We start from the raw sequence: 12,665 nt of genomic DNA on the forward strand, positions 1-12,665 counted from the left end.
CTTTTGCTGCAGCTTGTTCAACTAATGCAGACTGATGAGAGAACAATTATGAAACTTTATAGTAAAAAACGCCTTTTGCGAGTTTCATTTTTAAGCTGCTCTGATTGGCTTGTTCAGGTGTGTTAGCGCTCGCTGACGGCGTTTCTTCCTTCTAGAAATGGGGCTACAGTTACTTGCCTGATTGGTTTATTTCGCATCCGTTACTGACCTGGAATCAGTGGAGAGACTGAGCTGAGACATGACAACGGGTTTCTGAAGCAGCTTTGGGCTCAGGACTGAGATTAAACAGCAGCTGATTTGTTTGAGTCGGTACCTGAGCGTCAATGACCTTCTGCTTGACCTCGATCACCGCCTGCATCTCTGCGTGGTCCCGCTTCAGCTCCTCCTCCACAGCCATCAGCCTGCACAGACATCAGCACCGTTAGCTTTAAATTATGCCTTCGGTCTGTGACCCACCGTTTAATCCAGCATAGAAACAATGTAAAGATTATAATGAAACAAATTCAGTCAGCAGAGACAAATAAAGCCAATGAGTTCAGGTGGAGAATCTGGGATCCACAATTAGTTGCTGGTTGGATGTGACAGCCACAGAGCAGCGGTACCTGCAGATGATGCTCTTCATCTGACTGTCCTTGTCCTCCTGCTGCCTCCTCAGTCTCTCCTCACTGTCCTCCAGGCGACTCTTATAATCCAGCAGCAGTTTCTGCATCTGCTGCTCCTGAGCCAGCAGCCGCCGCTCGTACTCCTCCAGACGCCGACCGGACACACGGAGACGCTCCTTGAGCCGAGAGATCTCCAGCTCGTACTGCAGGTAGAGCACAGGCTGGTCAGCAGAGTCGCTGCTGCCTCCGAGCCCAGTTGACGCGCGAGCGGTACCTTCTCAGCGTTCCTGCCCTCCTCTCGGCTCCTGTCTCCTCCCTCCTCCTCCTTGTCGTCATACTGGCCGTTGTTGAGCACCCAGGCTGCCGTCCTCTCCACTGGAGACATGGCCACCGTCTCCACCGGAGACGTCACCTGAGGATTAACCAGGGGAAGTTTAACGGGGTCACCACCAGCCAAAGACGTGTCCTCCAGCTGTGACGTACCTGCTGAGCTGGTTTGGAGCTGCTCCTCGGGGGTGGAGCCGCGTTCTCCGCGGAGCAGTTGGACGTCTGGCGGGCGGCGTGGGCCGTGGCCGCTGTGGGCTCGGTGTTGGCGCTGCTGCTGCTGCGCAGCGAGGTGCTGTGTGGGAGAGAGCGCGGCGTGCGGGCCCCTCCCCTGCTCTGCTGCTCCACTTTGACGATGTGGGCGGTGCCCGCGGTGGTGCTGTGGCGGGGGAGTGCGACGGCCGTGGCGGCGCCGGGTGGGAGGTCCGTCTGCGGCGGTCGCCGTGGAGTCGAGCACTCCTCGCTCTGCGTGCTCCGCCTGCTGCCCAGCTCGTCCAGGCTGCTGTTGGACGGCACGCGACCTTTGACCCCGACCTGGCTGCCGAAGTCGTCCGAGTTGCTGTGGCTGTTGTGGGAGCTTTCTGTGCTCAGGTTGTCAGAGCTCGAGTCCTGCCGCAGCGAGTGGGCGGAGCGGGACGACAGGCTGTGGGCGGCGTTGCTCAGGTGGTACACTGGGTTCTGGAAGCAGAGCGGCTGCAGGCTGCGCTGCTGGCTGAGGGAGGGGGGCAGCGGCCTCCTCACCTGGGGGGCGCTCTGCGGCTGGCTGTCTCTGGGCGGGGCCTTGGTCTGCTGCTGCGCCGGCTGGGGGGTCAGAGGGTTGGAGTGTGCGTGGCTGAGGGGGGGCGGGAGTCCGATGGAGGCCTGAGAGCCCACCCTGCTGAGGCGCGGCGGGGCCTCGTGGTGGGGGGGGGGCCCCGCGGGGCCGTACAGGCTCTGAGCGTCCTGCAGGTCAACCAGAGAGATGCTGCGACCGTTGGGCAGAAGGCCGTCCCGCTCCTCCTGGTCCGAGAAGCTGGTGCGCATGGAGGGAAGCTGCTGGGCCAGCAGGGGGCGCCCACTCAGAGACTGAAGGCTGCGGACGTCACTGTGGCTGCAGGAGGACAACAGCTGATGATTCTGTGTCCGAGCACTTTACAACGACAACTCAACTAAAGCTGGTTTCAGCTGCTGCATGATTTTAGCCATTTGATGTTCCACTGTTTTCTTCTTTCACTGTTTAACTTCCTGAATCAACCTGTCTCACCTGTCAACAGGGTCCTCAAAGATTCGCTGCAGCCCAGATGACACACTGCCGCTGATGTTGTGAGCCGGGCTGTGATCCTGGAAACGTCGCAGCTGCTGCTGGACCGGTGTCGGCACGGCCAGGCAGCGAGAGATGTCTCCCAGAATCCTCGGCAGCGGGCCCAGCTTGGCTACGGTGGCCTGCAGGAAGGAATTTTCACCCTGGGGTCGTCGTGTGTGTGTGTGTGTGGATGGTTTGAATGGAAGAACCAGGACGCAGCAGTGGCGGGAGAGCGAAACCAAGATGATGGCAACAGAAAGAGTCAGCAAGACAGGAGGTGGACAGAGGGGGATGGGGGGGGGGCAAAAAACAAGGGAAACTTAATGGAAACTAGAACCAACCAACTACAACAACATGCTTCTACTGAACAGAACCACAGTCAAAAACAGAACCGTGCTGGGATGGAGCTCTGACAGGTTGGACAGGCAGGGAGGGGAGGGGGGGGGCATGCTGTGATGTTCAGCCACAGAGTTAATGTGGATAAGGGGTTAAATGAGCTGCTCCTTCATGTTACATCACACAGATCTGACGGCTCAGTGCTGACTGACACCGTCAGAGTATGTGGGATATTACTTCAGAGTACACTGTTACTGCAGCGTGTTACTGCAGGAGTATTTCACACGTTAAATTCCTTTGTGCTTCATGTTTAACTGTGGAACACAATTAAAACTACTCTATATAAATTCCACAATGCTTTCAGTGTCTGTCTGAAACTGGTTTGAATCCTCACCCCATGGTAATAATTTCTTACCTTATCGAGCTGCGACACCACCTCCCACAGCAGCGCGTGCAGCACTGACAGCTCGCGGCCCAGGTCGATGTAACCCTCGAAGCCCGGCGTGTTGGACAGAGTGTCTGGGTTGGAGATCTCCGACAGGAAACGCATCATCCCCGCCCACTCGTGCTCCAGGAAGTCGTTCATGAAGGCCATGTACTCCTCCTTGTTTCCAAACCTGCGGTGGACACAGCGGCTGCCGTCAGCGGCCTCCAAACCCGCCGCGTGACGGACGCGCACCTGCACACACTCACTTGGTGAAGTTAGCGAGGTTCTGGATGACTTTGGCGATGAGCGTGAGGGTCCGGGACGTCCGGTCGTCAGGGTATTCCTGCATCAGGCTGAAGAGCGACGGCGACATTATGGCAGGACAGAGGAAGCGCAGGAACAGGGAAGCGCTGATCAGTCGCTTGCTGATGTCCTGCTGGTGTCCGCGGGCGACGCACTGCTGCTTCCACGACGCAAACACTTCCTTCAGCTCCCGAGGAAACACGCTGGGGAGACAGGAGGAGGACCCCAATCAGCGCTCACGAGGCCTAAGTGCTGGAGGCAAGCCTCGGCCCATGGGCTCGTACCAGTAGGAGTTGATGATCTTGCAGAACGCCAGCTCGCAGCACATCTTCAGGTTGCTCTGGTGCTCGGCCAGTTCACCGCCGGAGCATCGACTGGGATCCACCTCGCAGTTCTCGTCCGACTCGTACAGAGCTTTAATGAACTCGCCTGCGAACGCACACAGAACCAGAGGTCAGGAAGGGAAACACAGCTGTGATGAAATCTGAGTCTCTATTACAAACTACAGAAGAAGAATGTTTGTCAGAGAGGAAACACCTCCATAAATATAGTCTATTTAAACCTAGTGTTATTCACTTTACTGCTGCAAATGTCACTGTCAGCACAAAAGCTGGGATTTTATAGCTTCACACATCATTAGATTTTAAGTGTGCGAAGGTCGATGACTAAAAGCTTGGGGCAGCAGCTGCTGTACAGTGAAGCGGCTCCGTGAGGGTCGTGACCCATCACCTTGTTTCATACATGAACCTATGAACACGTGAGAAATAGCTCCTGTTTTGTGACTTCCTACTCTTCTGGTTGTGAAGCTGCTGGTGACAGCGATCTCCTGAGTCCAACACTTCTCTGAACTATTTTAAGCTGCTTCTCCTGCATCTCTGAAATGTTTCAGCACATGTGAAGCTGTCAGGATCACAGCGATGAAGCAGCAGAGCAAAGGCATCATCTGCTCTAATTTTAGCAATGAAGTGATTTTAGAAAGTGCTGACAAAGACATTAAATCTAATTTGGGATCAAAGCGTCACCTCTGCCCGTCAGGAAGCAGAGACACGGTGAGGTTCACAAAGACAACATCAAACTGCTTCAGATGGAGAACAAGCAGACCGGACGCGATGCATTACGTCCAGATGTGTCAGCCGTGAAGACGCTCGGCCCGATTCCTCCACCAACTCACCGAGTGCGTCGTGCAGGTACTTCTGTCCCACCAGCTTCAGGTACTCCTCGATGGCCTTGGTGGCCAGCGTGTTCTCCCTGAAGATCAGGACGTCATGGTCGGCACAGCGGTCCACCTCTGACATCACCAGGTCTGTGAGGAAGTCCTGGAGGAACAGGTCACACACAGGTGGTCAGTACACACAGCACACCTTGCTGTGCTCGTTTCCAATGGAGTGTCCGACCTTGGCTCTGCCGGTGCTCTGCAGGATGTGGACCAGCGCGCAGGCCATCTCCTCCTTGTTCTTCACGCTGATCACGGGCTCCAGCACCGAGCACAGCATGGTGTAGTTGTTGGTGATGAACTCTGCAAACTCCTTGTACTGCTCCATGGGCAGGATGGAGATGGTCTGGAAGCGGGACTTGATGCGGATCGAGGGCCCCCCTCCTTTGGCCTTGCTGGTGGTGGGCGTGCTGACCGGGTACCACTTCTCCACAAACTGCCGGCCCGTCACGCCCGACACGGGGATGTTGACCAAGCCCACATAGTTGTTCTTGTCCTTCTTCTTCTTCTTGTCGATGTCTCGGTAGATGTGCACGGTGATGCTGTGCACGGAGGGCAGGCTGGAGAAGTCGAAGTATTCCCCCCAGAACAGGCTGTCGTGTCGGGTCTTGCTGGTGGTCCGGGCGTACAGGACGTCATCCAGGCACAGCTCGCAGAAATATTTCTTCTTCGGCGGCAGATCCTTGGCCTCGATGATCCACAGACGCAGCAGGTTGTCGGCTCGGCGACAGTTGTCCTGCAGACACAGTGACGGTGGGATGGGGAGCATTACGGAGCTGGGCACAGCTGAACGCTTCAGGAAAGGCCTGCGTTTCTCACCTTGTTGGGCTGGATGGTTCTCCTCAGGTTCTCCATCCACTTGTCTCTCTCTGAGGCTGAAGTACAGCTGAAGCACTTGCTGCCGCCCGAGTACGTCACCTGATGGACCAGAGACAGAGACTGCGACGGTGAGCAGAACCAGACCAGCGGTGTCCAGTTCTGGTTCCAGCCTACACTACTGAAGGTGGAAACACACCTTCCTGGTGAATTTGAGCATTTGGAAGCTTCCTCACTTTACCTATGGTGACTCACGTTCTGGAGATTGAATCCAGGGCCTATAACAATAAGATGAAGGCCGTACAGCTACAGCATATTGAACTGTTGGAGTCCGGGGTACTAGTCACATCTGCTTTGTTATCGGCTGTGTGAGCTTGTGAGCCAACATTTACACTGCACCATGTTAAAGGAAAACACACAGCTGTGACATAAATAGACCTTTTCCCATCAGACTGTCAGTGTCCCATTAACCACAATAGGCTGGAAAAAGCTTGTTTGTTCCACTGACTGACTGAGCGACTGCAGCTTCACCTCGAAGCAGAATTCCTGTCCCAGGATGCTGCTGTGCAGAGGCTTGATGAACACGTCCTCCTCCATGCTCAGGTCCAGAGCCTCCACCGCGCTGCCCGGGGTCAGCAAGGACTCATGGGAGGTCGACTCCTTCAGCTTTGGGAGGCCACGAGACCTGGAGGGAGACACAAACACCACGTAGAGTCGCATGTGCCACTAAACCTAAAGCTGACGAGACAGTGAGGACAACAAGTCACCTCAGTAAAGCAGGAGAACAGCAATACCTACGAAAGACAAGCGCAGAGCCAGGTGAGGGGGGATCCCCAGAGCATCCTCCTCCACCCGACTCCCCCTGCTCCCACCTCCACCCTCACCTCATCGGGTGAGCTACGGAGCAGAGTGGCGTCTTTATCAAGCCTCTGTAGCGGCAGGTGGTAAAACAAGCCCCGGGTCGACCAATCCCGTCGGCCGGTGGGAGGTTCTCCAAGGTGACCGCCTCCTCAGGGAGAGCAGGCGCTTGGCAGCAGCATGTGATGCACCCAGGAGCTCGGCCGGCGTTTAACTACAGACCTCTCAGGCCGGGAAGAAGGAACGGGAACGTCCAGGCAAAACCACGACAATCCCAGCAGGACACATCTGAGACAGGATGTGTCTAAAAGCAGCAGAACCGTGGTTTCCTCTGTGCAGTCCAGAGACGGCTCAGAGCAGATGACACTCAGGTGAGTGGAGACGCTCAGCGTAAAGGCTCTGAGCAGCACAAAGTCTGGGACTGTGGACCGGACCAGACGTGGGAGCCGTCAGAAGCAGCTTTTCTCTTCAGCAGCATTCCCTTTAGCAGCTGGGTTTTATGTCAGCAGTTAGAATCTGCTGCTGCTTGTCATAGAACAAATCTGATGATTGGGTTCTTGGCTCACCGCCCATGATTCACTATAAAATCATGCTGGAAATAGAGGATGTGTTGTTCTGAAGTCAAAGTCATCCTCGTCGAGTTACGCAACGTCGGATTAGAGCAGCAAGGTGTGACATCATGACATCAGGCTCTTCTCACTGACCAATCAGATCCATGGCATGCATTTAAGGGTGAGGCTTTGTTACCCACCCGGAACCAGCAGAGTCGTGGCGTTCGCCATCAGCCAACACAGACAGTCACAGCTGCAGACATGTGGCCTGAGCATGAAGACACCACAGGTAGGTGGTGTAACAGCGTGCGTCAGAGCCCATGCGCATGCAGACAGAGTTTCAGGAAGGGCTGGTCTCCTGCATTAGGACTGAAACCTGATCCAGTCTGAGGAGGATAAAGCACTTACTGATATCTGACCACACACACAGTCAAAAATCTCAGTGTAGTGGTTCAATTCCTCTGAGTCTGGGACTAAAGCCAGATGTTACACAGATGTGCTGCAGTAACACCATCCGCTGGTCATCCGCTGGACGATTCGTACATTTATCCACACAACCACACACTGGATGTTATTTACCGTCCACTGACACCAAAAAACCAGCATCAAACTGAAGCAAACTTCACATACGCAGACAGGAAACCCGGTTCAACACATCACTGAGGCTCTGCTGTCTCAGTGGGAACAAGCCCCTTAACAACAACCTCCACCATGTTAGACTCCATGAAGAGGTGAAGGAATAAAACCGCTTCCCTCAAAGTTACTAACAGCACAAGCAGCGCTCACACCCTCAGTCCTACCTGAACCTCAGGCTTCTGGAGAGCTGAGCTCTGCGAGCTCTCTGCAGGAGAGACGCTGACCCGTCCATCGGGAGTTACAGCTCTGAGCCCACTGAGAGACGGCGGCTGTGTGTGTTTCTGAAGCATTATCCTCCCGTCCAGCTGGCGGACGTTCTGTCCACTCACTACCACAGCATCAACGCATCAATGTAGGGACTCACCATTGACATAATGCTACTAACCACAACGCACGCACGCACGCACGCACGCACGCACGCACGCACGCACGCACGCACATGACGTCCAGATGGACGTCAGGAAACAGATGAAGGTTCGTGGAAGCTTGCATGTTTCTGTAAAACCGCCGTCAATGCTGGGAAGGCTGGTAATGGAGGGAGGCGACACCCACAACCTGCTCTAGCGCCGGTACCGGTTCCTCTCTGATGAGAGAGGCCCGGCATCATCAGACAGACGGGTGGACAACCATCCATGAAGCAGTCAGGGCCGCTGCACATGCACCTGACATGCATCACAAGCATCCGTAGGTGACGAACCCAAAACACAGCAGCAGAAACAGTTTGCAAAGTCAACGGCCTGAGCCGAACCCCCGGAGCTAAAGTCAACAGACAGAGCGTCAGCATCTGGACTGGACCACGTCAGCCACAGGGAGGAGACGGCGTGTATGTGAGAGACTACACACAGAGTAGTGTAGAGCCCCATGAAGGCCACCAGCCAAGGCCTTACCGGTCGGGTTCCGAGGGTCGGAGCGAGGGCAGTCTGAAGCTGGTGTTCCTGTCCAGTTTGGTCTGGCTCTTGGTTCTCTTGATTGAACCTTTCAGACGTTTACTGAAAAAGCCCTGAGAAACACAAAAAGGAGACAAGAGCAGAATGTGTTGTTACCCAAAGGAAGGTCAACGTCAGCATCCGGGGGTGGGAGTGACCCACACAGCTGCACCTGTCAAACAGAGGGACCCGCTGTCGTAACGCTGCCACACGGGACGGGACCTAACATTTTACACTCAGCTGATTCCCATCACAGTGACTGAACGTCCAGCTTTGCGTCACCCATCACTTCTCCTTTCCTCAGATATTAATATCTCCGTCTCCCTCCCGGCTCCTGGCTGCCTTTAGTGCATCACAACAACTATGCTCCTGCTGTGTGCCACTGCAGAGGAAGGACGCGTCCAAAGCTTCAGTCTCATCTGGGCTGCTTGAACTCCCAGCATGCTCTCTGCTTTACGGCTTGAAAAAGAAGGCGTCTGCTGTCTGAAACTAAAAATACCCTGACCTGAGAGCTGTTACACATCTTTAACTCTGTAGTGTTTAACATCCTCTGCTTAGCATAGCAACCACAGCAGCAGCTCGCTGAAGCAACGACAGCTGAGATTGAAGCCCAGATCCCTCGTCTGTGACCGGCCGGTCTATTCCAGGCTCTCAGGCAGGTTCTGCAATCAACTTAGTGCTCTTTTGGTTTTAAATAAGACATTTAACAGGAAGTATATTAATGACGACACTCCTCGTCACCAACAGAACCACAGACTGAGCTGGTTGTGGACGGGTGGACTGTGCTGCAGAGCCTGTCTGAACTGATACAACTCCAATATGGTGCTGTTCAATTTCATGTTGTTCCTAAATGTCTAAAACCAGTTCAGCTCAGTTGTGGGACCAGAACAGATGCATGTTTCTTCTGTCCCACAGACCACAGCATCAATCAGTGTAGCAGCATGTTAAGCTGAAAATGATGAAAGCTGTTAACTATCCATCACAACACTGGAGAGGAGCTCAGTCACGTCTGGAGCCGTCAACAGCAGCAGGAGCAGAAGCGAGTGTGGAGTACGGAAACAACGACCGCTGCGCTGCGCTGACTTAGCTTAGCTGCTCTTGAGGCCAGTGTGGTGCTACTAACCGGCACTCTGAAAGGTGACGTGTTTGGATTGTCGACGGCGACGCTCTTGTCCGAACTCCCCAGACCAGAGATGCTCCTCCTCCTCGGAGACCGATCCGAAGACACTTCTGCAGAGAGAAAGAGAGAGTGGATGTGAAGCGTCGTGGTCAGTCTGACATGGTGGATCGCCTGCAGATGGAGAAACGGAGCACAAACCACCACTAGGACAACAGAACTCTGATGAGACCACAGCAGCAACCTCTTTACTATGGGATGGATCGTTTGGACTGAACTGAGCCTGGCTTTAGTGGTAAATTCATGTGCGTTGCCCCGTCTCGTCTCTACTCGTGCCATGTCATGTTCCGTTGACCCACAGTTCAACACTGAAGACATTTAGTTTCCTTCAATGTCTATGTCTATGTCATGGCTGTGAGTCCTCTTTACCTCAGGACGCCCCATCAGTGAGTCCCCCTCAGGTCTTGTCTCTCTTCCAGCCTCATTGATTTACTGCTAATTTTAGCCCCCCGTTTCCTGTTCACCTCAACAGCAGACGGTCTCTGGAAGTCTGAACCACCTGCAACTGTGTTAACTGTTGCGAGAGAGCTCAAAAACTCCTCTCCTACAACACACGTCCTCCTCTCGGCAAAGTCAAGTAGGTCCATGTTCAGAATTAGGTTGTGGTAAAAGTCAATGTTTAGTCCAACAAAAGGAATGAGTCTGCAGGTGGATATAACAATTGAAATTCCTTTAAATGTGTCCATGTGGAGAAAAGCATAAAGCATAACAAGACTTTTACAGTTGTAAACGCCGCAACACTGGTGGAAATTGGACCAGTCAGCCCAAAAAGCACCTAATCAGTGGCGTCCAGTCAAACAAATACAAGCATTCAGAGCTTTTGGACCAAATGTCCAACTCTGCAAATATGTCAATGAAGCAGTTAATTCAATGATGTGTTTCACGGGTCAAACAAGCCCAAGTCCTACTGACCCTACCAAAACATCTACAGTAAGAACATTCAACATTTACACACAAGCATGAAGACAATCAACACAAATATAAAAAAAGAAACTGTTGGCACACGTTCCTCTGAGCTCTAATTACCAAAACTGCAGCCAACAGTTTCCGGGTCGGCACCAGACCAACGCGGGACATCAAGCCGAGGTCATGTGGACATGTTTAAATGGTACAAGAACATCCGAGCGCAGGCAGCCTTCTGCAACAGGAAGCGTTGGCCTCTGCCAGTGAACGCAGCATGCATCAGCATTCATCAGCTCGCTGCTGGACCGCGTCCCAGCTGCAGGCGACGCATGTCGCCGCATGCAGCGCTGCACAGAAGCCACACAAACTTTCATGCACGCCCCGTCCTCCAAGCCCCCCCTCCCCCCATCCACCCCAGCTCGTTGTCCGCTGCCAAGGCAAAGTTGAGCTGCCACATGCTGCAGGAAGCCAGTTGGGTCACATGACACGGACACAACACAGAAGGAGAGAGAGGGGAGAGACGGTACCTCGATCACAGCTGTTCCCCATCATCTGAGGAGAGGACACAGACGGGAGTCAGACGCGATTGGCCGAAGCAGCTGCCACCTGTCAGCCAATCAAGTTACGCTGCAGACATCCGTCTTCGTCCCGTGAACGTCCTCGACTTTGGCGTGCCCTCCCCCGCCCCCGACCTGCCTCTCTCCTCAGCACCGCATCCTCCTTCCTCCTCCTCACAGTCCCTTCTCTCCCATCTCTGCACTCAGCAGTAATTCAAGCCCTCTCTATCTCCCTCGCTCTCTCCCAGAGCAACGAGGTTTTTCCACATTTATTCCGACGGCGCTGTTCTGCTTCCCTTTGGTTCTCGCCTCTCCATCCTCTCTCTCTGTGCAGACACTCCCCTCTCACTCTCGCCCTCTCTATGCAGCAGCTCAGTTGCAGCCTCTCTCTCTTCTCTTCCTCAGAGCTGCAGTTACCGTTGAGCCCAGATGATAATCACTAAACAGGTTTCCCCTCAGCAGACTCATGAGGGACACTGGTGTGGGGCTCTGGGTATTGGCTGCTTGTGTTCTTTTTATCTGTAAGTAAACATGATCTTTACCCTCTCATTTTGAGCATTTCAAACAATAATAAATCCCATTAACTAGTTAAGTCTGAAGCACCTCCTTGTTTTTTTTGAGCTCTGCCTTTTAACAGGTCAGTAAATTAGGTTTAGTTTGTTGTTTAATGAACCAGAAACCTGTCCAGTTCCTCTGATACTGACAGAGTTATGAACAGGAAGCTGGACACGCTGATCGAATCATCCAAAGGGTTGAAGCCTTATAACCCACTCCAGTATGAGTCCATTTCCTGTTCTTATTTCATCGGTTGACCGTTTTTAGTTTTTTTATTATACTGTCAACAGACATGTACACTCACCCAGTGCCTCCTGTAAAAGATAACCCAGAATGCTAAATGCATTCTGGGTAACGGTGCCACGCGGTGGAAGTGACCTTCTGACATTGTCAAAGTCTGTCACCTCAAAACGCTAACAATCAGAGGAGACTGGGACAAAACCGATGATGACTTCCATGTTCAAACACATGAATCATTTACATTCAGTGTCTATGTTGTAAAAATGATGATGAGTGTGAGACTTTGACGATGGATCAACTCAAGCCAAGAAGATTAATGGGACAGCTTTCACCAAAGCAATAGTGCGTTTTTCACTATTCAAATGAGCCATGCCAACGGTCCAAAACACTGACACCCAGCCGAGCCACCGAGGCGGGCTGGGAATCAAACCAGCAACCATCTGCTCTGCAATCACAGCCATCTCGATGCTCCTGCTGCCCCGTTAATGAGATACTGATCCCAGGAAGGTCGGTCACGGCTCAATCAATCGTCTAAACCGTGACCTTCAGCCACTGTGAAGCCGGGTGAGAGTAGTGACCAACACAGAGGGCCACGACTGAAGCGAGCTCTTTGAACTGGTGAAAAGTGTGAACTTAGAGACATAAAATGCCACAAATAGAAAATTACCTTTCATTCTGTGTTAAAGCACAGCTGCACAAACTGAAGCTACACACTAATACGGCTGTGAGTACTAATACTAGACTAATTTTAATAGGAATCTGTTGCATGTTCTAGGAACCACAGTGAACGAACCAGTGTTTATCAGAGTTACTTCATCACAGGAAGCAGCAGTGGAGATGTGCAGGTTTAATGCAGAGTTCATCCACCAGAGAGCAGCGACAGCTGCAGGGAAGCACAGACTGTGGGATTTGAACAGGTAGAAATCAGGAGCATCAGTTCAGACGCTCAGATATGAAGC

General features: G+C 53.1%; 1 protein-coding gene across 6 annotated transcripts in view; it reads right to left on the reverse strand.

The window, feature by feature from the left end:
• rasal2 (RAS protein activator like 2) overlaps positions 1 to 12,665 on the reverse strand; it is a 34,786-nt gene that overhangs the window by 1,751 nt on the left and 20,370 nt on the right. For 3 of the 6 annotated variants that reach the window (XM_029132130.3, XM_029132127.3, XM_029132133.3), the window contains 14 exons: positions 9,398 to 9,504; positions 8,236 to 8,348; positions 5,835 to 5,988; positions 5,307 to 5,405; positions 4,669 to 5,223; positions 4,446 to 4,590; positions 3,559 to 3,703; positions 3,238 to 3,477; positions 2,960 to 3,161; positions 2,170 to 2,369; positions 1,086 to 2,016; positions 877 to 1,014; positions 603 to 805; positions 314 to 401 (listed from right to left, as the gene is read on the reverse strand). In XM_029132130.3, the coding sequence (XP_028987963.1) occupies positions 314 to 401; positions 603 to 805; positions 877 to 1,014; positions 1,086 to 2,016; positions 2,170 to 2,369; positions 2,960 to 3,161; positions 3,238 to 3,477; positions 3,559 to 3,703; positions 4,446 to 4,590; positions 4,669 to 5,223; positions 5,307 to 5,405; positions 5,835 to 5,988; positions 8,236 to 8,348; positions 9,398 to 9,504 (3,320 nt within the window). Of the gene's footprint in view, positions 1 to 177; positions 209 to 313; positions 402 to 602; positions 806 to 876; positions 1,015 to 1,085; positions 2,017 to 2,169; positions 2,370 to 2,959; positions 3,162 to 3,237; positions 3,478 to 3,558; positions 3,704 to 4,445; positions 4,591 to 4,668; positions 5,224 to 5,306; positions 5,406 to 5,834; positions 5,989 to 8,235; positions 8,349 to 9,397; positions 9,505 to 10,881; positions 10,907 to 12,665 lie in introns of all 6 variants that reach the window. The other 3 variants (XM_029132128.3, XM_029132132.2, XM_029132129.3) reach the window with 3 other exon arrangements.

Source organism: Betta splendens, chromosome 17 (assembly GCF_900634795.4).
Source record: "Betta splendens chromosome 17, fBetSpl5.4, whole genome shotgun sequence".
In the NCBI taxonomy this organism is placed as follows: domain Eukaryota; kingdom Metazoa; phylum Chordata; class Actinopteri; order Anabantiformes; family Osphronemidae; genus Betta; species Betta splendens.